General features: G+C 38.5%; 1 protein-coding gene across 4 annotated transcripts in view; it reads right to left on the minus strand.

The window, feature by feature from the left end:
- Window positions 1-178: 178 nt before the first annotated feature.
- The window catches only part of pacsin2 (protein kinase C and casein kinase substrate in neurons 2), a 28,265-nt gene continuing 1,487 nt past the window's right edge, over window positions 179-26,956 (minus strand). Inside the window, exons 2-12 of one of the 4 annotated variants that reach the window (XM_061714117.1) lie at window positions 14,286-14,378; window positions 14,017-14,173; window positions 12,396-12,631; window positions 10,493-10,648; window positions 10,212-10,387; window positions 9,318-9,438; window positions 8,404-8,451; window positions 6,367-6,497; window positions 3,853-4,011; window positions 2,604-2,785; window positions 179-1,910 (exon numbers count right to left, since the gene is read on the minus strand). In XM_061714117.1, the coding sequence (XP_061570101.1) occupies window positions 1,798-1,910; window positions 2,604-2,785; window positions 3,853-4,011; window positions 6,367-6,497; window positions 8,404-8,451; window positions 9,318-9,438; window positions 10,212-10,387; window positions 10,493-10,648; window positions 12,396-12,631; window positions 14,017-14,173; window positions 14,286-14,342 (1,536 nt within the window). In that variant the 5' untranslated portion in view covers window positions 14,343-14,378 and the 3' untranslated portion in view covers window positions 179-1,797. The remainder of the gene's footprint in view (window positions 1,911-2,603; window positions 2,786-3,852; window positions 4,012-6,366; window positions 6,498-8,403; window positions 8,452-9,317; window positions 9,439-10,211; window positions 10,388-10,492; window positions 10,649-12,395; window positions 12,632-14,016; window positions 14,174-14,285; window positions 14,379-26,956) is intronic. The other 3 variants (XM_061714118.1, XM_061714119.1, XM_061714120.1) reach the window with 3 other exon arrangements.

Below are 26,956 nucleotides of genomic sequence, written 5' to 3' on the forward strand. Positions count from 1 at the left end.
CTTTTTTTTTATGCTTAACTTGTAAATCAAAATTTTTTCTTGAATCACATCAGATAAATGAGAAGTGAAAAATAAATCGTGTGACATCTGAGGGATGCACATATGTGATTAAAAAGACCAAATAAAGTTGTGTTTACTCTGCATGTTAGTGTGGCATCACAACAATAACACGTTTGTCTAATAAATTCTTTTATTACAACAACACATTTTACAAACATTTAATGTGCAATAATAGCCGTTACCGTCTGTTGACAGCAGCACACCCTGAAAACATGGTTCAACGTTTTTCTTGTCTTTATAGACAACAGGTTATCGTCTCAATTCAAACACGTCACGCGTGAATTTAGAGTTTGTGAAGTGTGCAGTTTGTATCTGCAAAGAAAAATTTTGCAATATCCAAACTGTGTATGTGGATATTGGGAAAAAAACATGCAGTCCTGTCTTTGTGTTTAAGAAAAATGAAGATATTATTCACAGAGTATTTATTGATTTAGTGCCAATGGCATCTGTGAAAGGAAAATAATCTTATTTACAAATATAACAAAATAACAGATTCATTCATGAAACATTCAATTAATGTACAAAGTGATTTTTTAATAACAGCATTCTAAGAATGTAACAGGAGCACTTGTGGCTTTATAAATTAATAGTCAATTTCCAATTGCATGTCATCTGATTGCAATGCTTAATTTGTTCATATAAGTTTCTTCACGGCTATTTACATGCATGTATACAACATCATGCTTGCCTGCAGTTTTATAGCTAAAACATACGCTATATTTTCAAAACAACAAAACACTAAAATATTCTCCCAAAACCTGACATTTGGCTAGAAGGGAGAGAACTAAAACATGAAGATTCAAGTTGAGTTAAACAGTCTGAAAAACATTCAGTGTTGCTTGAAAACAAACCATAAAAGTCTGCGGCCTAGTCGTGAGAAAGTAGGCCGATGTGTGTGAAAGGCACGAGGAAAGCTGTTTCAGGGCGAGGGAGACGGCCAGGTCAGTGGTTGTAAATATATAATATCAGTAAAAGTGAACAATCAATAGGTGAAAAAAGAAAAAAAAAATACAATCAGTGAATATACATTCATTGGCAGTGACTGGAGAAATCATATCCATGGATGAGGATGATGGAAGGTTACGGCTCTGCTGATCTTTATCATTCCTTACATCCACAACAGCTATGAAAAGGGAAAAATCAAAACCCTGAAAGGATGACTGAATAATATGAGCAGTAGTTTAAGTCTGAAGCAATAATCTGTACATAAGGTCCTAGAAAAGAGGATGTGAATGGACTGGATCCTGTTTGGAGTAATGGTTAATTACGGTTAGAAAAATGTTCATATTCCTTAATGAATTAAAACGTGGCTGTCACATTAAGGCTACATTAAACATCACAAGACAAGCTGTCAGACTGTCATCCCAGTGTTTTAACCATATATATAAATTTACATATCCATTTCATTGAATTTTATACTAAGGTGTAGTTGAAAACTTGTTCTGTAACAGCATCAATGGGGATTTAAAGTAACACGTTTCATATCTTACACCAACACCAAATGTTTTGTGATCCTCCTGGAGCCATCTAGAAACTTGCACTTAAGTCTGCAAGAGAACCAGTTTGAAGAAAGAAAGAAAAACTCTCACTTATTGCTTCCATAATCTGCAGAAAAACCAAAAACGTTAGTCTCTGTCCTACTGCTGCTCCAGTTTCCACAAACGTCACCCTGAGCCCTCCGTTTCCATCCACCGATGCTTAAACTATTTCTTCTTCCTGTCATCGGTGTTACATCATTTACTGGATGTTTTCTACATAATTAGCAGGATAGAGGCCTACTTGGCCATCCTTGAGCCGACCTTTGCACCAACCCTGATCATCCTCTTCACCAATTTTGGTCAGTTCATCACCTGGAAAAGGGAAGAACAAATTTCAATAAACCAAGGATGTCGGCTTTAGACAAGGAAAACCCAGAATAGGGCTGGGCGATATATCGAGATTTTAATATATATCGATATATTTTCAAACGCGATATGGTACGAGACAATATCGTTTATATCGATTTTTTTTTTTATGATTTTGATATAGCTTATTTTGTGACAAATTGACTTGAATGTTTTATTTGAGATTTGCACAAATGTTTTGTTATTTGCACAACTGTCAACCTCAGTGGAAAAGTCTGCCTGTTACTGTCTACATTGTATTAATTGCACAGTGTATTTGAATTTAATTGTTATGCAGGAAAGGGATATTTGTTTTATTTTATTCAAGAAGCATTTTTATTCTATATATGCAGGCAGTTTATTTGTATTTCATTTGTTTTATACATTTTGATATTGTGCAGACCTCTGTTAATAAAGGTACCTGTGTGACATTTGGCACGAGGCTTTGTATTAAAACTGACTGTTTTTTTAAGGGTTTGCCTCAGAAAAAAATGAAGCTAACGGAGATGCTATGCTATAATGCTTTGGGGGAAATATGGCACAGAAATAATATCGATATATATATCGAGTATCGCCATTCAGCTAGAAAATATTGAGATATGACTTTTGGTCCATATCGCCCAGCCATAACCCAGAACATGCATCATTGCAGCTGCAAACCTGCTTTGAAGCTCAGCTCATCCTGCTCCTGTCCTTCATAGTCGTAAAGGGCTTTGACCTGCACAGATACGACTGGAGAAGCGGGTTCGTCCTCAAACGGATTTCCATCGCCGTTGGCAGAGAAGGGGTTACCGACTGTGTCTTCATCCGACCAGTCTGGAGTCTTCTCTGTGCTGCTGGCACTGAACAGACACACCAAACATCAATTTCAATAAAAAGTCATATAGATTTCCTTCTCCAGTCCTCCATGCATCTTTTGAGGAAACCCTTGCATGCCAGGCTTACAAACAGTTGAGGAAAAATAAATATAACACCAAGTTAAGTTTAGTTGAACGAGTCAGTATCATCAAAATATCCTTAAACATTCTTCTTAAACATGCTTCTTAAAATCAAAACAACTTCGTCTTTCATCCTGAAAATATCCTCCTTGTGGTTCAGTCGGAACCTTTAAAAAAGCATGCTAATGTGTGACAAGACAAGTATGTGGTTCAGATATGATACCAAAAAAAATGTATTCATGCCATTTAAAAGCTCAAGAGCTACGAGGAGAAATACACACAATGCTGAGAAGTCAAGGCCAAAAATACAAGAGCAAGAACAAGATGACTAAATACCAACAGGCCATGGAAAAAAAGAGAAAAGCAACATGAGACCGAGCAAGACAAATCATTGTAGCGTTTGCATGATTGGAGATGGGCGGCCAGCAGAGGGAGCCACCTGAACAAAGAGAACACGGCTCTGACAAACTGAACAATGCACGTCAACACTCGTGATTTACAGTCAGATCAGTTCACAGCTCAAAATATGCTTTTAACTTGTCCCCTTTTACTGTAAGTAATCATTTACGAATAAATCACATCCACTGACGGCTGGATTTATGTTCATTTGTTGTTGCATAGTTGTCAGCCAGCTGTGAAAAAATATTCAGACTAAAAAAAAAAAGCCGTACGTGCCAATGAACAGATCTGACTGTAAGAAGGAAACATACTGGAGTTCCCACAGCAGAGACATGCGCCTCCATGCGCATGACATTTAGTGCTCTGAAAGACATGAAACTGTTAAGAATGAAGGCTTCACGTTGGGGAGCCATTCAGAAACCATGCAGGGCAGCGCGACACTCCGCCACCTGAGGGAGGACGGAGGAAGAAGACGAGTAACCCAGACAAAGACAAGACACGGCAAACGAGCAGGCGATCCACGGAGCAGAGACAGACACGGCAGAGAGGCTGTTTTCTCCTTGTTCACCAACGTTTTTATCTCCTCTTTTTTCACACTGATGTGGTTGACTGTGGTCTGCGGGTCCTCGGCCACTTCTTCCTCCTCCTCATTCTCCTCCTCCTCCTCCTCCTCATCATCCTCATCAAACGGGTTTGAGCCCGCTGGTGCTGTTTTAGTGGGCACAGTCAGGCTGACAACATGGAACACAGTGAGAGATGGTTTGTGGACATGCACACGTAAACATTTACATGAGAAGTACTTGCCCTGTAGAGAAAGATGATACAAATGAGGCATATAACACCTTATGGCTTACTGTATCTATATGAAAATTGCTCTATTTCTAATCACATAAATAATAAGTACAACTGGAGTGTAGGAATGGGTGATATTTTACCGTTCACGGTATACCGTCAAAAAAATTCCCCACGGTAAGAATTTGTCATCCCGCGGTAAAAACGATAAATTGCAAAAGCTGATTTATGGTTCTGCGTTAAATCCACGCACAACGTACGGAAAGAAAGAAAGAAAGAAAGAAAGAAAGAAAGAAAGAAAGAAAGAAAGAAAGAAAGAAAGAAAGAAAGAAAGAAAGAAAGAAAGAAAGAAAGAAAGAAAGAAAGAAAGAAAGAAAGAAAGAAAGAAAGAAAGAAAGAAAGAAAGAAAGAAAGAAAGAAAGAAAGAAAGAAAGAAAGAAAGAAAGAAAGAATAAATTCCCATTGATGACGTTTTTATGTAACAAACATGGCGGAGTTTTGCAGTACAGGTGTAACTCATTTAATTGTTTTTTATCAATTCAATTTAATTGGTGTAGTTTAGTAGCATTTAGTATCTTTTAGAGCAGTGTTTTGGGGGCTCCAAAGATTGAATGTGGTGATAGATTTATAGTTACAAAGGTGTAGTTGAATTGGTATTTTTTTAATCGTCATCGGAATAAATGCCAGAAATTATCGTGATACATTTTTTAGTCCATACCGCCCATCCCTACTGGAGTGACATCAACAAGGTTTTATAGAAGGCCAGACGAAAACATACTTAAAGCAATTACAGTCCTTGTACATCATAATTAACATAAAGCTTCAAAAACAGCAAGAGGAGACTCCCCGAGCAACATTTAATCATCAGCTTTGGCTTTAAAAAAAGAGAAAAAAAGAAGCGAGGACAGTTTATTTCCTGCTATTGTTATTTCACACACCAATTAACAACACTTACACATGGCCTTCAGCTTCACCTGCATCAGAGGAAACACACACTTTCTCCTCCCTGTTTATAGGTTTCCCCCCCCCTCGAGAGTGTGCAGGAGAGAAATGTGAAGGCCTTTGTTTGCACAGTCATGCCACGCTCCTCGAGCCGAGCCCGCAGCGTTATTACACCAAACACCACTTCAGTGGGAATCCGGCGGCAATGCAACTTCGGATGGTTTCAGTCAACAAACAAATGTAACCTGTTAACGGGGAAACTAAGCGTTTGAAGAGATGCGCCGCAGCTTTCGCCGCGGGGAGGTTCGTTCTAGCTTCAGACTCGAGAAGAGGCTAAATTAAAGTTTGGAGGCGACTACAGCCGACGGCAGCAGAGACTAGAGCGGCGCTTTTAGGGGAGGGACAGAACGTCAGTCCCTTGTTAGTAAAGTTTCACAAGTTCAAAAGGTGAAATGCTTTTCCAAGCGCGGAATTTCCTCAGTTGACTCCTTTACAAAACCCCTTCAGTGCTCGTAAAACGTCTGAGTACACACGAGGACAAAAACAGCTGGTGATGCACAACCACAAGTATTTAGAAATGTGAAAGGTTAAGGCCAAATCAGAGGCCTAGCAAACAAACAAGCAAAATAAAAACACCCCTCTCTCTCTCTCTCTCTCACACAAGCTCACACAGTTCAACACCACTGTGTGCTTCACCACCACTTTATTAACCGTTTGATTTTCCCTTCGTCTACTTTTCGCTGTCTTTTCATGATCAAGTGTTGCGTCCCCCGCTGCTGTTGCCATGGCGCTCCGGGAAAACTACTTTGCAAGGACGACTATTTTCTTATCAGACCGGAAAATTACATCAGCTTATTAAAAACTGCCAATCAAACTTCAAGCGGCTGTAAATCTTGATAAGAACCTAATATTTACTTAATTAGACTGACATGTTAATTGAAAAACAGCTGCAATGTTTCTTAACAAAAGACGTTGGTTACAGAAAACATTTTAATCTGCTTCTTAATCTCTTGAAAATTAATTAAAAAGGTTTCTCCCTTGTGGTGTTTGACTGTAATATCTCTAATCTCTTCCCTTTGAACCTTCTAGCACCAATATTAGCGCTGGTGGAGCTCTCTGCGTGTGTGTGAGAACATTTTCCACACAGCGATTGGCAGGCTGTCAGTAATGTACCAGTAGACTGTCTCCAGAGGATAACTTTTTCCTAACGCAAAAATGTTTACCGTTGCCATGGAAATGTCCCCGTAAGCACACGTCATTCAGGGAACTTCTCTTATGTAAGGTTTCGTGGACTGGGCGGGAACGGCATGTGCGCCTGCACGTGCGCTGGATTGCAGCGATCAGTTATTTACCTGCCGCTGGTCTTGGTGGGCTGCACCGGCTGGTCCGATCCGGTCTGACTGATTCCCGTTAGTGTGACGCCCTCCGACGGCTTCTTCTTCTCTCGCCTGCTGAGGGTCCGGTTCAGATCTACGGACCAGTCCTGCGCAGACACAAATACAGATACGGGCTCCTGTCAAACTCTGGACGTGAGGCGCTGCACACACCGACTGAAAGCACAGCGGGAAGAGCGCGAGCGTCTCACAGACATGTGCACGGCAGTATACACACTATGACAAAGTCCAGGTTCAGTGGAGCGTTCCTCATAACGTCAACACTGACTGGACTTCAAAACTGTACATGCGTGTGTATAGGGCGGTGCAAGCTGGCAGGGGGAGAAACGTAAACAGCATCCATCACCTGTTGAAAGAAACAACACAGACAGGTCTGCCCACCGCCAAGTTAACCAGGGAGAGGGGAGCAATAGAGGAAAAGTAATCAAATAACTTCAAATCTATATTAATAGCACGAAACTGGGGTTTTTTGTTTATTGATAAATCTAGCTCAGGGGTCGGCAACCCAAAATGTTGAAAGAGCCGTATTGGACCAAAAACACAAAAAACGAATATGTCTGGAGCCGCAAAAATGAAAAGTCTTGTATAAGCCTTAGGATGAAGGCAACACATGCTGCATGTTTCTATATTAGTTATAACTGGGGGAAGATTTTTTTTTTTTCATTATGCACTATGAGAAAAAAGTCGAAATGTCGAGAAAAAAGTCGAAATGTCGAGAAAAAAGTCATAATGTCGAGAAAAAAAGTCAAAATTTCGAGAAAAAAGTCGAAATGTCCAGATTAATGTTGAAGTACAATGTTGAGGAAAAAGTCAAAAAGTCGTGATGGAAAATTAAAGGAAAAGGGAAGAAAAAAAAGAAAAAAGAAAAAAATGAAGAAAAAATAAAAAAAGAACAAAAAAGAAAAAGGGAAAAAAAAAAAAGAAGAAAAAAGGAAAAAAGAAAAAAAAGAAGAAAAAAAAAAGGTCCAACATTTTTGAAAAAGCTCCAGGAGCCACTAGGGCGGCGCTAAAGAGCCACATGCGGCTCTGGAGCCGCGGGTTGCCGACCGCCGATCTAGCTAAACATTGTGTCCGAGAGATTTATATTATGATAATCTTTCAATTTGTTTATCAGGACCAAAATCACTGTCTTCATGCCCATCGTAACTCATATTTGACATTTTAAACATGCAAACACAAACTCAGACGAGACCAGTTCCTCTGATTTATGAGACCTTTCCAGCTTTTTAAAGATCAAAAGTCTTCCGGTCTGGCTACAACAGCAGCCTTGAGGGCATCATGTGACTACAGCCCCTTTAAGACACGACCGTCTCCACTAATGTGACAGAATAATGTGGCAGGCACTGACGACAGTGCTGCGTCATTCCACTTCTGCAGAGAGGCCTCGGATAGACTACACTATGAAATAAATAACAGCGCTGCCCAACGCTTCGGCCTCCAAAGTTTTATTGCTGTAGATAATCTGCAGCAGTAAATTAAAGAATAAAAAAAAAAAAAAAAAAGCACTTGATAAGTAATGTCTTTCGGTGGTGCAAAATTGGGCTAATAAGTGCATAATCAAAAGAAAAGTTTTATTCTAAGCTTAAATTGGCCAGAATTGAGAAAGAATGTTATGTTTTTTACGCAACCACTGCAAGCCTGGCAAATATAAATTGTTATGTCATGACCTGATGTGAGAAAGCTGTGGCTCTACAAGGACACAAGTGCTGCACTTCAACTGATTTACTGTCAAATCTCACAGAAATGGCAAATATATCGCAAGTGCACCACAGATGTCGCTGTAGCTGCCACTTTCTCACACACAAACACACACTCACACACAGTTATGAAAACCATGTAAACGCTATGTCCATGTCCTAAATTACTGCTCAGCTAGACCTGATTATAAGAAACAAACCACACCAATCACACAAACACGATTGGAAGCGGTAAGGTGTGAGAGTGTAAGTGAGAGTAAAAGGTTGCTGTGGCCCCGCTCGCCCATGCACAACTCACTAAGATGGACCTTCTCTTAAAGGAGCGAAGATGCGACCAGTCCAAATTCTGTCAGACATGAGGAAAAGGAAGCAGGTGTAGAAAGGGTTAATGTGGACAAAGGGGCTTAATCCTACAGCTCTGGAGCCCTCTACTCTGACAAAACAGTGAAAAGCTTGCAGTATTATTCAACATCAACATGCTGTTCTCCTTTTATTCAGAGTCTTGAGTGCAGCTGTGTGATGGGATAGGTACTGTGTTTTCATATTAGTGGCGTGGAAATTGTGAGAAATTTTTTACCCCTTAATAAAAAAGGCAAAAAGTGGAAGAAAAAACAGCTGAAGTCTCCAAGAAAACATAACAAATTGTAGTACTACAAGCATACGCAGCTTTTCTTTCTGCCTTTGTTTTTGCAAGTTTCATCACCCATTGGGAAAATGAAAGTACATCCCTCTTATTGCCACTGTGACTGCCGAGAGGGATTACTACAACCCCCCGTTGAAACATTATCCCTCAATAACAAACATGAAATAAGACCGCAAGTTCTGCTAAAGTTAGACTTACAAAGTGAATATTTATGGACATATGAAGGATTATTTCCCCCTCATATATTTATATTCCATCACAAATCACGAGTGGTTTTAAAGAGAGCATAGTTGCCACCTCCAGATGAACAAAAACTTTCATTCATACCAAGTAGGCTGATAAATAATATAATCTCTAACTTAATTTGCTCATTTGGAAGTCAGCAAGAATAACTCTCCTTCGAGGGTTGGGGTCATGAGAGCGAAGCCCCGCTATGACACTCTGACTCACTGCATCTCTGTTATTTGAAAACTTTTTGGGGCCGTCTTGACCGTTTTACTAACCCCGCCTTGATTTGATCATGTTTTGATGTCCTTTTATTGATAAGAATATTGGCAGTGGTACAGTACCTCAAACTGGGGCCAGTTCATTGGCATGCCGGGTCCATGATTAGACCTGAACCATTTCAGGTCGTCGTCAGCATCAGTAGCGGAGATCGTGTCGTCCAGCGTGTGGTACACCGTCTGGAATCTAGTGACAGCACAGTGCGGTAGAAATACATTACTTTTGGCTCTAATTGTTGAAATCTCAACTAGGGCTGGGCGATATATCGAGTTTTTAATATATATCGATATATTTTCAAACGCGATATGGTACGAGACAATATCGTTCATATCGATAAAAAAAAAAAAAAAAAAAAATTTTTAATGATTTTGATATAGCTTATTTTGTGACAAATTGACTTGAATGTTTTATTTGAGATTTGCACAAATGTTTTGTTATTTGCACAACTGTCAACCTCAGTGGAAAAGTCTGCCTGTTACTGTCTACATTGTATTAATTCCACAGTGTATTTTAATTTAATTGTTATGCAGGAAAGGGATATTTGTTTTATTTTATTCAAGAAGCATTTTTATTCTATATATGCAGGCAGTTTATTTCTATTTCATTTGTTTTATACATTTTGATATTGTGCAGACCTCTGTTAATAAAGGAACCTGTGTGACATTTGGCACGAGGCTTTTTATTAAAACTGACTGTTTTTTTAAGGGTTTGCCTCAGAAAAAAAGCTAACAGAGATGCTATGCTATAATGCTTTGGGGGAAACCCCAATTATGGCACAGAAAAAAATATCGATATATATCGAGTATCGCCATTCAGCTAGAAAATATCGAGATATGACTTTTGGTCCATATCGCCCAGCCCTAATCTCAACCCTAATTTTCAGAATTTCTGTTTCACGATAAACATGATTGGTGAAAAATGAGAAAGATGCAGCTCCAAGGTGATGCCTTCAGTCTGACCTGTGATTGGTTGAGAGGTCCAGGTGCTGCTTAACCTCGAGAAGAAGCTCTTTGAAGAAGCAAATTCGTTTGTCTTCAAACTGCTGCCACTGCTCAAAGACCTGCTCCATGTTCTCCATGTACTGAGGAGTCAACTTGTCGAGTTCATCCAGGGATTTCTCGTAGCGTTCTTTAGTCTGAGAGGAAGGATGGAAAAACTGAGTACAGGGACTGAACTGATGCAAGAACCTATTAATATTTACAAAGGTCCTGCGAGAGGTCTTTATCGCGGGAAGCCTTACCTTCTGCACTTCCTGCTGACACTTCTCCACCTTTTCCTGGAGTTTCTTCTGCGCGTCGGGGTTGTTGTTGCTTTCCAGCTTGCTGTTTGTTTCCCTGCTGGTCGCCAGCTTTTCTTCTTTGCAGGCAGAATGGTAAGATTTCTTCATCGTCTCCATCTGCGGATTGCAGCCGTCAAAGTAAAACTCATGGAACAGCGACAGTCTGGTCCAACCAGGGGCCGGATTCACCAATATGTTCTTAAGAACCATCTTAAGAAATGTCTAAAGATCTAAAATTAAGAAGTTCATAATAAAGTTCTTAAGTGCAATTCCTCAATATTTTCTTAAGAACTGTCATTTCTTACGAATTTCTTATTTTTCCTACTTAAGAACTTCTTAAAATATGGCTGTATCCGAAAGGGCAACTAAGTACTACATGCTACATACTGCACAATTTTAATAAATGTATTAAAATGAACATATCAGTCTATTGAATTTCATTTTATTAAGCTACATATGTTTGGCTTTTTATTTAGTGCACCTCTACGTACTTGGTATACAAAATTATATATATTATTCATTTAATTCATGCTTACCTTTTCACAGAAGACATTTTAAGAGGTCAAGGTTGTCTTAAAGTTACTTTTATTTCAAGAACACCATTTATTTTTAAGTTTTTTCTTAAGAAGAAACTTAAGAATAAAGTTGAGAAAATACTTAAGAACTTTTTTTGAGAATATGAGACTGAACCTAAGAAAACAATGACACTTAAGAAGATTTTTTTTCTTAAGAATGTTTTGTGAATCCGGCCCCAGGTTATCAAAGGAAACACTGAGCCGTCAAGGACTGGTCCATGTTTCAGGACACCAGAAACCAAAAAACGGCTATCCTGAACATCTTGAACCAAAAAGTTATCTAATGTTACTACTCTTAAAACCTTATTCTGTGATTAATTTATGATAACAGGAATTTGCATCTGCTGGATGGATTAATTATACTTAAACTCCACCAGATAGGAATAAGGGCAGTGGTTCTGTTTAAAGAGCGTCTCGGATAATGTGAGGTGTGACTTGGGCCAAAGCCAGAGTCGACGCAAATAAATGACGGAGGACGGCAACCTGGCTTTTTATGTGCTCTAACAGGATGTTAGGCATTGCTCTATTTGTGCGAGTTCAGCTCTGTTGTGGCAGATTGTTTTAGTGGTGGGCTGGTGGCGTGTCCAGGTTGTTATGCTGGAACTGGAATTAGCTCCAGCCCACCCCACCGTGGGGTTAGAGAGGGCACGTGCTCGTACACGTACACAGAAGGCACTAACAACCTAAAAAAGGGCGTATTTGTAGGGAATACATTGACCTGATTTTGAACTAAGAGGTTCCTCTCTCACGGCAAATCCTCACCGTTTCCTTCCCTTTCTCATGACTCAAATGCCGCCAGGACGACTGTGTCGGACAACATGACTAATGTGACACAAGAACTCCTCATTTAAGATCAGCACTGAGGGCTTATTGTGCTTCTGTTTTGCTGTTTAATATTTAAGTAGTCATGGAGAGAAAACAACGGTGAGTCAGTGAAACGTAATCACGAGAACTCAAGGGTAAAATTTATGGTTATGTGTATAATCATACATTAAAAATATCTTGCTTACTGTGACTGCTACTGTGTTCAGAATCTTTAATGTAATATAATGTAATGTACTTTATTTATATAGCACTTTTCAACAGCCTAAGTGCTTTATGGCAAGTAATAAAAAGGAAGATAAATAAGAACAATCAACAATAAAACAATTAAAACAATAAAATACAACAAAATCTAATAAGATAAAAGAGTCATCGCACTACTGGGTGTTAAAAATAACTTAACTGGGTTTTTAGCCTAGATTTGAAGATGCCTTCACAGGTGATACTAGAAAGTCTGAATTTCTAACCTCTTTGAGTTTCTTGGCCCAGGGTTTCTGGGCCTTGCGGAAACTGTCGTCCGCCTCTTTAGTCTCTTTGAAGCCGCCGATCATCTGTTTGTGGTAGGCGTCCTTCTGCCAGTTCTTCAGCTTCTCGTAATCCTCGCCCATCACTGCTGCTTTCACCTCCATGTGCAGCTCGCTGACCTTCTCTGCCTCGGTGCATAGGGCCGTCCACGCTCGCTCCAGCGTACCGTACTGAGGCCCTACGGAGTGGTATTTACCCATGAGTGTTTGCTTTCAGGCACCAAAGCTTGAGACTTGGGCCCTGTCCCAATACTCCCACTACCCCTAGTTTTCATCCCTACCCCTAAATTTTGCGCGTTCCCGTGAGGGTAGTGGTGTCCCAATTCCTCTTTTCACCTAGGGGTAGTGGAGAAAACGAGTGTAGTGGATATGAATCTGTCCCTACGGATCGAGGGTTTTCCGATGCACACTAGCTGAACTAGGGCCAGAAAAATTTCCCAGAATGCTTTTCGTCGTCATTTGCGGACTGAATAAAAAAAAAAAACATGGCAAACATTTCTTATTTTTTAGTGAATAAAATCAGTATTTTGAGTTAGTTTCTGCATAAAAATGCGTTTTGATTACATTTCTAACGAGAAATATATATCTTACTTTCATAATCACTCAGTGAATGTACATAATCACTCGTTTGCCCATCACGCCAGAATAAAGGCTGATTTATGGTTCCACGTTACACCAACGGAGAGCCTACTACGGCGTAGGTTACGTAACCTACGCCTTAGGCTCTGCGTCGATGTTACGCGACTTAATAAAGTGGCATATTAAAAGTGCTACAGCTGAAATTAAAAACAGCTCGTTTGCCCGTTGTTGAGGTTTTCAAACCTCGCCAGAATAAAGGCTGATTTATGGTTCCGCGTTACACCAACGCAGAGCCTACGGCGTAGATTACGCGGCGAGGCGCGCCCTACGCCGTAGGCTCTGCGTCGATTTAACGCAGCACCATAAATCAGCTCCCGAGCCGGCAGGCAGGCAGAACTCCCGAAATTTTCGGAGCAAATTTCTTAACAGGCGTAGCTACAACTGTTAGATTTCATCTATTAAACCAACATTTATCTTCCTAAATGATTTATTTCAGCCAGCGGTAATTCTCCACAGAGCTGCAGGTTTCTCCCCGGGACGACAGCGCAGGTTGACCCGGCGATCACGTCTGTACGTGAGCTGCTGCTGCTGCTCCCCGGTCTCATCATCGCCGAAAACATCAGATCAAATTTCTTAACAGGCGTTATTTGGATAAACTGAGCCCAGGTTGGGGATCTTAACGGTTACTTTTACGCCTGAAAAAATATTAAAACTTAATAAAGTGGCATATTAACAGCGCTACAGCTGAAATTAAAACTGCTTTTGGCTCTCAGCTTCCTGATTTTAGGGGTGGTGCTGAAAGTAGGAGTAGGGGGAGTATTGGGACAGGCCCCTGGGAAGATTTCAAGTGCCCAAAAATCTGTGGCTTCTTTTTTAGGGGTAGTGGTAGTGAGGGAGGGCTAATGGTAGAAAGTAGGGCTAGTGGAAGAAAGTAGGGGGAGTATTGGGATTGGCCCTTGCTGTATCAAGTATGCATTGTTCTTACCTTTCTCTATAAGTTGCCGCCAGCGCTTCCCCCATTCTGTGAGTTGCTGTGCGTAGGTCTTTTCAATGCGCGCCCGCTCATGAAGGCAGGTCATGAGGTCGTTACAGAGCCGGTTGCCATCGTCTACCCGTTTTACTGTACGTTTGTAGTTACCAACCTGAGAACCGACAACAGAGAACAGACGGGTGGATAACAGGTACAGAGACAGTTGGGCCTAGAGGAGAGAAGTGGAGCGGAGAAGAGTGGAGCAAAGATTGGAAATATCTCACCTCCCAGAAGCTGTCACTGGAGACATCAATCATGGACTCATCGTAGGTACCTGACATCGCTGCTGCCCAAAGCTACACTCAAGTGTATAGGGCCTAAAAGAACACAAACAAACAAACCTTCAGCAAGTATAAAAATATGTAATTTAATCAACAATTTCTACATTATATCCATGTTTGTATGACTTGACATACAAATGTTGTGCAAACTGCAGTCAATAGAAGGAGAAAGAGATTAGTTCATGGTAGGAATGGGCGATATTTTACCGTTCACGATATACCGTCAAAAAAATTCCCCACGGTAAGAATTTGTCATCTCGCAGTAAAAACGATAAATTCCCGTTAATGACGTTTTTGTGAAACAAACATGGCGGAAGGCGGATCTGAGAGCGAGGAGCTCGTTGTTAAACAAAGCTCCAGCTCCATTATCTGGAACTGGTTTGGATTTAAAAAGAGACGAGGAGCAAACATCATCTATTATATGCAGAGTCTGCAAATAAACAGTGAGTGCAAAGGATGTCTTTATTTGTTTGTCCTGTTTCTTTATCAGGTTGTATTTTTTTTCTACTTTGTGATTTTATAAGCTAAGAAAACTTGAAGGACAATGGTACTTTTACTGTTTGCACTGTTATCCCACCATACAGTTTGAATAAATGTTGAATCTGTTCTTACATTTCAAACTTGTTTAATTTGAGTCATTACAGTTTTGCAGTACAGGTGTAACTAATTCAATTGGTTTTTAATAATTCAATTTAATTGGTGTAGTTTAGTAGCATTTAATATTCTTTTAGAGCAGTGATTTGGGGGCTCCAAAGACTGAATGTGGTGATAGATTTATAGTTAAAAAGATGGAGTTGAATTGGTATTTTTTTTATCGTTATCTGGATAAATGCCAGAAATTATCGTGATACATTTTTTAGTCCATACCGCCCATCCCTAGTTCATGGCCTCTGCTTCTATAGAACTGGATCGGTACTTGGATATTTATGACAAAATAGGAAGCAGAGGCCGTCAGCTGCCCTCCTTTTGTGTGACAGTGATAGCCGACTTGTTTGGACTTGAAACGAGATCGTAGGGACCGGACAGAGCCGGTATAAAATAGTCCTTTTCATACACTTTCGTACAAAGAAATTACTTTGGTTTGTCTGCAGGGACCTCATCTTCATCATCACCTAAATTCAATGACACTTTTGAGTCTTGTCAGAGTCTTAAATAGCACTTTATGTTGACACAGGTCTATTTCCCCAAGTGCTATCATTAACTTCCATTTCACATTCTCACTGAAATGGACTTTGTGAAAGTTTACACTCCTTACCATTTAATTATACATCCAGGGTGGTTTTGGTTTTTTAACTTCAGAATATTTTGAATTGAGTTTTAACATATAAAGTGTGATAGAAAGGGCTAAAGTTTAATAGGGTGAACCTTTGACGGTAGTCAAGTTTAGATGTACCCATAACTCCTGATCCCCAAAACTGCAGCTGGATTTCTCACAAAGTGATGCTTTGTTTTTCTTTTGCCATTGGTACAGTGAAAAAGAAAATAAAGAGTTCGGTATGAGGTTAAGAAGTGGGACAACAGAGGGACTTTATTTGTATCTATTTAAATTTATTAGGGCGAGTTAGATGCAGTGGAAGCCTGTTGAAAAGCATATTGAAGATTTAACATGGCATGTTCGTCCTGTGCTTGCGTGGGTTTTCTCTGGCGTCTCCCACAGTCCAAAAACACATACGTCAGGTTAAATGGTGATTTTAAATGGCCTACAGGAGTGAACATGAGCATGTGTGGTTGTTTGTGTATATACGTGGCCCTGTAATGAACTGCTGACCTGTCCCTGGTGTACAGACGGGTGTTTAACATGAGCTCTGTAAGCTTTTCAGAAAGGAGCCTCATCCCCTTATAGATGCTGTGTCTGTATTGTGAAGAGAATATAAAATCTAGGCACGGCAGCACCAACCCGTCTGATCAACAGAGCCCTTCTGGTCTAGTTCAATCATCAAAATATATAGACATCAGAAGATTATCTTTGCTTTAACTTAGGCAAAGGAAGTTTATTTGTATAGCACAATTCAACACAAGGTAAGTCAAAGTGCTTTACATCAACATTAAAAGCGGCAAGACACAATTAAACAGTAAATAACAAATAAAATGAAATAAAATGATAAGAAAAGAGGGGAAATAATAAAAAGCACAAGTTGTTAAAAAGTAAGGGCAGTAGAATACAGCAGGTAAGTATTTAATTTAAGAGTACACTTCAGTAAACGGTAATGTGAGTGGAACTTCCTACCAACTGAGATTAGAAACCAATCAAATTATTCTTCTTTTAAATTTTATTTAAAAAAGTGGTTAATTAGTGGTCAAGGCTGTCAACATTGAATTTTAGTGCGTAATTTTCCTGGCTTGCTGCCCTGCCTGTCAGTGTTTGTCTGATGTCACCTGTCATTAGTTTGTCTAGTTATAATGTTGCTTTTTGTGCATGGCTTTTTATTCTGTGTTTAGTGCTTTTGTCTTGTTTGTTTTTGGCCTGTTAGTGTGTTACTGTGTCTTGTGTTATTAATGCTGATGTTACTGTTGCTGCTTCATGTTGTTTCTGTATTCGTTTGTAGCAATTGTCTGTTGTTGAGCTTATGTTAACCTGTGTGTTTATGTATTTTAGCTTAGTTTTTTACCTTTTAATCTTTATTCTGATATAGCCTTTTTATTCGGAAATGTTTTATTGATTGTATCTAATAATTTTTTCTTTTAGGTTGACTATTTTTACACCAGTCCAGGGACAGCGGATGCAAAATAGTAGAGCTGGGCGATATATCGAGATTTTAATATATATCGATATATTTTCAAACGCGATATGGAACGAGACAATATCGTTTATATCGATTTAAAAAAAATATTTTTTTTTTATTTTTTTTTTTACATTTTTTTTTTAATGATTTTGATATAGCTTATTTTGTCACAAATTGACTTGAATGTTTTATTTGAGATTTGCACAAATGTTTTGTTATTTGCACAACTGTCAACCTCAGTGGAAAAGTCTGCCTGTTACTGTCTACATTGTATTAATTGCACAATGTATTTTAATTTAATTGTTATGCAGGAAAGGGATATTTGTTTTATTTTATTCAAGAAGCATTTTTATTCTATATATGCAGGCAGTTTATTTTAATTTTATTTGTTTTATACATTTTGATATTGTGCAGACCTCTGTTAATAAAGGAACCTGTGTGACATTTGGCACGAGGCTTTGTATTAAAACTGACTGTTTTTTTAAGGGTTTGCCTCAGAAAAAAATGAAGCTAACAGAGATGCTATGCTATAATGCTTTGGGGGAAACCCCAATTAAGGCACAGAAAAAATATCGAGATATATATCGAGTATCGCCATTCAGCTAGAAAATATCGAGATATGACTTTTGGTCCATATCGCCCAGCCCTACAAAATAGCCTTTTTGGCTAATTCCGGCACATTTTACATTTATTTAAATGTGTTATTCATGTGCATTGTCCCTGTTATCTAAACCTTTAAATAAATAAATAATGTTTTTAGCCCTGATTTAAAAAGGAGCTGACAATTGGAGCAGACCTCTAGTCTACAGGAAGTTACTAAGATCGACATTAATATGAAACAGAAGAAGGAGGAAAAAGATGCATATTGTCATCAGTCCTTAACACATCGTTTAGTTTGTTTTCATTGCCTGTACTACGACATCAACAGCTGGAAGACGACGACACAAACAAGACTGGACATCATCACGCCGTGACAATAACATTCCTCGGGGACCACAGCTGTGGATCGGATCCAGATAGGAGCATGAATGCTTGGAGTTCAGAGAGGCCGCCTGGAGACGGGGAGTGTGTGTGATCTGGTTTGATAATCTCGGGAGCAGGTGGGTGTTTCCACCCAGTTTTATGACCTCCTCCACCTCGACACACAACTAGCTGAAGCCACAGTGGCCACTGGCAGCGCACCAAGTCTCTACTCATTCAGAGAAAAAAACTGTTAACAAGCAGACAGCAGGCAGCTTCCGTTTCCTTCAGACTGGTACAACAGTCAGTCCACTGTTACTCCTCTTCCCTCCCGTCCATCATTTCAAACTCAACAGCCCTCCAAACAATCTCTCTTTATTTATCTTTCACTCCTCTCCTCCATCCACCCAGCCCATTTTCCAAGCCGTCTCCTCCCTTACTCATCTGCCTGGAGTCTCTTCTCTCTTCAGATCGAGTATCTTTAGGGACTATATATTGTCAGCATTGTGCCTATATGTCTAGATAACAAATACTGCAACTGGCACTTTGCATCTGAAGGCAAATACTTCTCAAATAACAACTGGTTATCACATTTTGCAGCTTGCATATACCTAAAAATACCTAAAAAACAACTTTCATCTTCAAGTCAAACTTGTGTCAACTTGTGAAAGCATCATGCAGGATGTAAGTCAGTGCCAAATGGGATCACACAGGGCTCTTTGAGCCGAGGGAGACAGCGAGAGGACGGAGGCTACAGCTCTGTGTGTGTGCGTCTTCATCAATGGTCAGTGGCCCGTGGCTGCAGGGCAGGACTGGGACAGAAGGCAGCTTTGTGGTGACCACGGGCTCGGGAGACAAATGAACAAACCTCCCTTTAACTGGTTTTGCACTTGGACCAAACATTTCCAATTGCTCTCTGAGGGTTATGGGCACTGCGGTGCTCCCCAAAGGACAACTAATTCTCATGTTTTATTGTTTTTTTTTACACATTTAAACTGCATTTTGGAAGAATAAATTGATGGAGCCATCACAGACAAGGAAAAAAAGACAAACATAAGCTTCATGCTTAATAGGAATGGGCAATATTTTACCGTTCACGATATACCGTATTTGTCATCTCGCGGTAAAAACGATAAATTCCTGTTGATGACGTTTTTGTGGAAAGCCGGATTTATGGTTCTGCGTTAAATCCACGCACAACGTATGTGAAGGAAGGAAGGAAGGAAGGAAGGAAGGAAGGAAGGAAGGAAGGAAGGAAGGAAGGAAGGAAGGAAGGAAGGAAGGAAGGAAGGAAGGAAGGAAGGGAGGCAGAAAGAAAGAAAGAAAGAAATGAGCCAGAAAGAAAGAAAGAAAGAAAGATATGAACCTGAAAGAAAGAAAGAAAGAAAGAAAGAAATGAGCCAGAAAGAAAGAAAGAAATGAGCCAGAAAGAAAGAAAGAAAGAAAGAAAGAAATGAGCCAGAAAGAAAGAAAGAAAGAAAGAAAGAAAGAAATGAGCCAGAAAGAAAGAAAGAAAGAAAGATATGAACCTGAAAGAAAGAAAGAAAGAAAGAAAGAAAGAAAGAAAGAAAGAAATGAACCTGAAAGAAAGAAAGAAAGAAAGAAAGAAAGAAAGAAAGAAAGAAAGAAAGAAAGAAAGAAAGAAAGAAAGAAAGAAAGAAAGAAAGAAAGAAAGAAAGAAAGAAAGAAAGAAAGATTTAATTGTTTTTTATCCACGCACAACGTATGTGAAGGAAGGAAGGAAGCCAGAAAGAAAGAAAGAAAGAAAGAAAGAAAGAAAGAAAGAAAGAAAGAAAGAAAGAAAGAAAGAAAGAAATGAGTCAAAAAGAAAGAAAGAAAGAAATTAGTCAAAAAGAAAGAAAGAAAGAAATGAGCCAGAAAGAAAGAAAGAAAGAAATGAGTCAAAAAGAAAGAAAGAAAGAAATTAGTCAAAAAGAAAGAAAGAAAGAAATGAGCCAAAAAGAAAGAAAGAAAGAAATGAGCCAGAAAGAAAGAAAGAAAAATTGGTGTAGTTTGGTAGCATTTAGTATTCTTTTAGAGCAGTGTTTTGGGGGCTTTTTTATCATCATTTTTATCGTTATCGGGATAAATGCCAGAAATGATCATGATACCTTTTTTAGTCCATACCACCCATCCCTAATGCTTACACCATGTTTTTTTAGAAGCTAACAATTCCAGTTTATATGTCTATATTCTATTCTAAAACCAATATTTACCAATGTTTTCGTAACTGCAGGCACCCGTATTCTGCCCGCAAGTTCAGGCAGTCACTGAGAACGTATGCCGTGTTGACCAATCACTCTATTGCTACAGTTTCCCACCAATCATTATATGGTTATGTGCGGAGTAATCAGAGTACCCTGGTGTCAGAGGTGGCTTCCCTCATACTGGGAAAGCTCCTTATGTAATGCAAGAACTACAAAAAAAAGACCATATAAACATAACTATGAACTACAGTTCCTGTGGCGTGGAAACAAAAAGAGAAGAGGACTTAATGTAGGAGAGGTATAAAAAGGGTCCTGCGGTCTGGAAGCTCTTGGGTTGACATTCAGATCAGTCAAAGACACAACCCATCCGGATTGGTACACACATCACAGATGTTGAGAAAACAGACATTTACTTTTACACAACTTTCTAATTTTTCTTGTCAGAAAGACGTTTGTCAGCAGAGCGCCTTAAGTACATAATATGAGTATACACAACATTTTACACAGCTGATGTAATTACATCAGGCAAAGCTATTTTATTCTAACATCATATGAAAGACATCTCAAGACTGTTTTTATGTACAGGACAGTCTCAGAAAATTAGAATATTGTGATAAAGTTCTTTATTTTCTGTAATGCAATTAAAAAAACAAAAATGTCATACATTCTGGATTAATTACAAATCAACTGAAATATTGCAAGCATTTTATTATTTTAATATTGCTGATTATGGCTTACAGTTTAAGATTAAGATTCCCATAATATTGTAATTTTTTTAGATAGGATATTTGAGTTTTTCTTAAGCTGTAAGCCATGATCAGCAATATTAAAATAATAAAAGGCTTTCAATATTTCAGTTGATTTGTAATGAATCCAGAATGTATGACATTTTTGTTTTTGTAATTGCATTACAGAAAATCACAATATTCTAATTTTCCTAGACAGTCCTGTATAAGAAATGCTTCTAATGAAATTTATAAAAAAGAAAACACCCAGAAGTGGCTATATGGCATGTTGTCGAATCAAATAATTGAAAAGTGTCTATTAAAATGTGGCAGAGAATATATAACATATACAATGTTGTATAATATTATGTTACCAAATAAGAAAAAAAAAAAGAGATGTACCGTAATATTTGTTTTGCAGGTGTGGAAAAAAACAATGTATAATTTATTGTTTGTCATTTTTAGTAGATGTAGTTGCTCACATTTTAAAACTGTAATTTTCTCTTGTGGATAAATAAAGTATCTGGCCATCTATTCATTGAGTCATGTTTTATTATGTCCTATTATTAAATTAGCTTAGATTTGTGGTTATACCAAGTTGATTTTATTCTATCGTCAAATTTCACGGGTGTCTTTTTCATTTTTAAACACAAGCCTTGTGTTTTCATTCAATTAAAACAGAATTAACACTTCATTATTAATGTTCTGTATAGATGACCCAAATCTCACCAATAGTTCATCAGTGATTTTATCCCTCTCCCTTCTACCCTCCACTTACATTTCCCTCCTTCACTTGAGGGGGAACATTTAAGAATTACAAAGAACAACAAATATCTCCTGCACATAAAATCAAGTCCACTGAGTTTGAATCAAGCAAAACAGAAACTTTCAATGACTTCCGCTCAAGGATTCTGAGGGAAATTAATGTGATATTGGTGGAAATAATTCTTGTTATAAGGGGATTATCTTCTCAATTGTGGCCCACCTCCTTATTCACACCCAGGACAGGATATTGAACCAATCAATGTGAATATTTCAAGTGATTTTCTGATTTCCGCCACTAAACCCCCAATACAAATAACTGTTTTATGAAATACTTTATACTGAATTAGAGTGTACCTAAGTAGATGTAGGAGGGAGAGAGGGATGGATGGATGGAAATGACTGTATTTAACCAAAGGAAAAAAATAATTGACTTTAATGTGACAATGTTGAATTAGACAATAAATTAACCGCTGAACTTATTTGTACTTGCATTTAACTTGTCTACTCTTTTGTTGAAGTTACATGAGATTACGGTACATTTGTTGTAAAATAACAAAGGGTAAACCAAGATTTTAATCCCAAGTTATAAACTCCCAGGTATTTCAAATATTGATGCTGAGGACATTTGAAAAGGAAGGTCAATTTTTAACAACAAGGGTTAAACTAAAAAGCTAGGCCTGTGTTGAAAAAAATCGATTTCCCAATTCTAAATCGATTCTCATATTAATTCCTAAAAATCGATTCATATGTCTAAAGATTGATTTTTTTATTTTTTTTTTTATTTATTTATGTTGTTTTTTTTTCATCATTACATTACAACTTTTGGTTATTTTTTTGTTTATCCCCAAAAAAGGAATTTGTTGGACACGAGAATAACTGGTGCCATGTTTTTGCCTTTAAATATGTTTATAATTGCATACATTGTCTATATTTCATTACTTTATATACTGTGTCTTGGGGTAAAATTTGCAAAAAATGCTAAAAACCAAATGCTCAAAAATTAAAAACCAAAATAGACCAAAAATGGAACAAATAAAAACGGAATATGGGAAAAAATAAAACCGATTTCATCCGTCTCTGTTTGCTGCCCTGGATCTGTTTGATAATTCTGATCCACGATGTTTCTGAAAGCAGTTCTATCAGCATTCTGGGAGCTGATTGGTCCTTACAGCATCATTAGCTGCCAATACTTGCTGTTTAATCTCAATATAATACTAGTAGTAATATTTTGCATAACTACAGTCATATAATTCATGCAACAGCTCAAAAAACAGTTTTAATAACACTAATCCAAATCAATATCGGAATCGAATCGAATCAAATCTTGATAATCGATTCTGAATCTTAAGAATCGTAATCGAATCGATTCGATTCTTGACATTTGAATCGATCCCCAGCCCTATAAAAAGCTCACATGAATGAAAAACTAGCACTGTAGAGCCAAATAAGACTCAACTTCTTCCCCAACCCTCAAAAACACACTAATGTTTGGGAATTCCTTCATCACAAAAGCTCTCTCTCAGTGGTCTAATGAAATAAACAGCAAATAGGAACAAATGTCCACTCATCCTCGGCTCTTTGGGACATGGTGGGACTGAGTTAAACAATTGAACGCAGCCTGACCCAAAACTGTAAACAATGATGTTGACTGAGCTGAGGTCTGAAGTCCGCTCAGTCCACCAGTCCGCATGAAAACGCTGGAAAATTCAGACCTTCTGCCAACATACACAAGCAAGAGCAAAACACAGAGGGAGGAGGCAAATATGTAGAGACTGTAGAATAGAGATATAATCTGGCAGAAAGTTTTCTCGTGTAAAGCTGAGCTGTCAAATGCAACAAACGCGTGGTTTCATCAAGGCAACAGAAACTTAGCCCAACATTGTTTCCAAGATTACAAGCTTAGAGATTACATAATCAAGCACAATAATGATATCCACTAAAGGGCTGATAAGAACATGTACTACTAAGCATGCAGGAATTTGGTTGCTGACAACAGCCTGAAGATAGAAGTGAACAAATACATTCCTCAGTGTTACCCTGAACAAACCAAGTTATGGCATGTTACGCAAGTTTACACAATCACTATCCAACTAGTCTTTAAAAAACACAAAAAGTTGCAAACAAAATTGCACATATCAGTTTATTTTGTTTTAAACAAGAACGGGGTTCGGCACAAATGAGAGCTGTTGTAATTTATAAATAATTATCCAGAGAGCAGCAGCTGCCTGCCACCAGGGCCGCTCTTGAACCCGAGAGGGTCGACAGATGGAGGGACAGCATAAGCAAGAGATGATCATCGTGCGATATTAAAAGCACAAGAGGGACGTCTGTGCCTGCTGGCAATGAGAGATCCTGAGTCACGTCCAAGCTGCAGACACACCAGATCCCAGCGGCCTCGACAACTGGCGCAGAGCAGGCAAATTGGAGACTGATTAAAAAGATGCATCGAGAAAAGGAAGCGGTCGGCTATTCAAAACACTGGAAAGTTTCTTAGAAAGCGCCATCAAACTGTCTACCGTACTTACTATATGTTTATATTTCTCAGTGTTCTGGGAGTTCTCATGCAATAGTGACATGAGTAAAGTAGGAAAGAACAGGATACACAGACCAGCAGCTGTAGTGCCTGCCCTACGGCTGTTTATATTTATACAAATGAGTCTACATTATTGAAAAAGTGCAGATTGTGTTTTTCTTCTCATCCAAATGTCAAAATTACACGTTCACATTGAATTAGGCACAGCCTCCCAATTGGTAACAAACTAGAGCAACTATTTGCAGACATTGCCACACAAGTGTCATATAGAAATACCAAAATGTGCCAGCCAGATTATCTCAAATGCTACGAAAAGGGGGTTCATTATTCTCTACTTTAGCATAAATAGTGGATCATCTTTTTTTCAAAGGACAAGAGATAATTTTATTCTACAATTCATTGTAACAGTCTGACACAAAGCTAATTTATTCTAATTTAGGCCCTTTTTAAATCACAAGTGCAGGTGTAAACATACGGGATGCATTTGAAGATGCATGGAGATCTGATGGTCTGGGCTACATGTGATCTCGTTCTTACAGAAGTGTAAACACAACACGTCCAGGGCCACACCAAAGGGCCCTGGATAACTTAATGAGTGATGTCTTCAGGGAAGGAAGCGAGACGTACTCATTCACACAATAACGCTGTCATGTGTGAATCAAGTGGGAGCCATAGCAACAACGCACAACAATAATACATGAACTGGTTTTAATTTTCCTGCCTTAGTTCTTCTTTTTCATGTCCTACACTTCCCAGTTTGCATCTCTTACAAGAAGCCAATAAATAAATAAATGATGAGGTTCAAAGTCTCAACAAATTGTGTCATATGTATTTTAAATGTTGAAAAAACATTAGCTCCTGGCGGTTGCTGTTTCATATTTTGTTTCTCCATAAATACTGAGACTTTAGAGATCAGTATGAATTACTGTCATTGTAACCGAGAACCCGTAGGTTGTGTGTTTTGTATAAATTAAAAGGCTCAACTACCTTTGCTTAGACACGGTGGTTCACAGGCAATTTACGGTTGTTCAAAATAATTGTTTACTCGCCAGTTAGGGCAAAATTACAAGTTGGGATCGTTTTCACTGATTCTAGGCTTTTCTTTGTTTTTAGCAGTCAGTCAGAAAACTGAAAATAATAGTTTGTTGTAGCCATGCTGAATAGTACACGTGCTAAATGCTAATCAACAGGAAATGAAGAATATGTGTTATGTAATCACACTCTAACTTAAAAAAAAAAAAAAAAAAAAAAAGTACTCTTAACTTGGCACCATCTCAATCACAAAAATTTGCTTATCTGACCAGGATGTCGTGTGTTTTTTTTTTCTGTTTCCATTTCCCTTGTTTGATGCATGAAAAGAATACAATACTTTGCAGGAGGGAAGTGCAGCTAAGCTGATCTATCCCTTCATTATTGCGATTTCACAGCAGGACATTGCTTAAATCCAACTAGACTGTTAAAAAAAAGGACCCACTCAATATTAATTCCTTTGCTTCTTTCTAAGACACACACTTCAATGCCAGAAAAATCCAATGCAACTGTTAAACATGCCCTTGATTTTCAGTCACTGTCAGTCAGTCACCTCTGCCCTCTTTCCTCTTGTGAGCGCAACAGCTGCACACGATTGCTGATCTCACAGGAATACAGCATATTCAAATGCAGAGCCTCTCTGTATCTGTTATCCCATTTATATAGCTGCAACAGAGATCGCTGGTGAAACCGCAAGCTGCTGTTAAGACGCTTCAAAACATCAGAAAAGACTCATTTGGTCCATCAATACGAGGTTAACTGTCGCTCAACACAATTGACCATTGGAGCAAGGAGTTAGGTTTGTTTTCTAGCAGCTGAAAACCCCCTTGGTCTACGAATAGAGAAAAAACAATGGCATTTGTTCCAGACTTTCAAGCACTTTCCATTGGACAGGCCCAGAGCATGGACAGGATCATAATGGAGGGAAATACAGTATTGCATGAAAGGGAAGGGGAGATCCTTACATCACCAAAGGGCAATGTCCATTTTTCTTCCCCCATATGGAAACCCCTGACCTGCTCTTTAGTGTTATATATTTAGAGTCGAAGTTTAATAAAAACACTACTTACACAAGTCATTTGCAAAATATTTTTCTTTCATGGGAGCTGTTTATGTTCACTCAAACTGCCAAAAAACTCTAGGCACCATCAGATTAAAACTGATTAAAAAAAACAAATCATCACTAATGAAGTGATTGACTTCTGCAGTGAAATATCTCTTTAACCTGATGTGTTTTTTATTATTAATGCACCAATAAATAATGATCTAAATAAAGAGTATTACCATCAGCCCAAACTGGAACACCCCCTTCTAAGTTTAGCTTGGTTCTGAGACTGAGCAATCAGTTCACATGACCCCAGAAAGGAGGAAGCATGAATTTTCATGAATGTTCTATGCCACTTTTTACAACACTCCTACAAATGCACACATTGATTTTTAAGTTTTGTTTTAGTATCACTGGGCTTCTCCAAATACCTAAATACTTAATCTGCATGATGACTGATGTGAAGTGATGGAGTGAACTCCATACCTGACTTAATAATTACCATGTGATAACAATTTAATTAAATAATGGGTTTTAGTTCTCTGATAAATACCAAATCAACCTATCTCTGGGAATTTTGCTCAACTTTAGTATTAACTTCAGGATTAAAACACGAATAGACAGCTC

This window comes from Cololabis saira, chromosome 23 (assembly GCF_033807715.1).
Source record: "Cololabis saira isolate AMF1-May2022 chromosome 23, fColSai1.1, whole genome shotgun sequence".
NCBI classification, from domain to species: domain Eukaryota; kingdom Metazoa; phylum Chordata; class Actinopteri; order Beloniformes; family Belonidae; genus Cololabis; species Cololabis saira.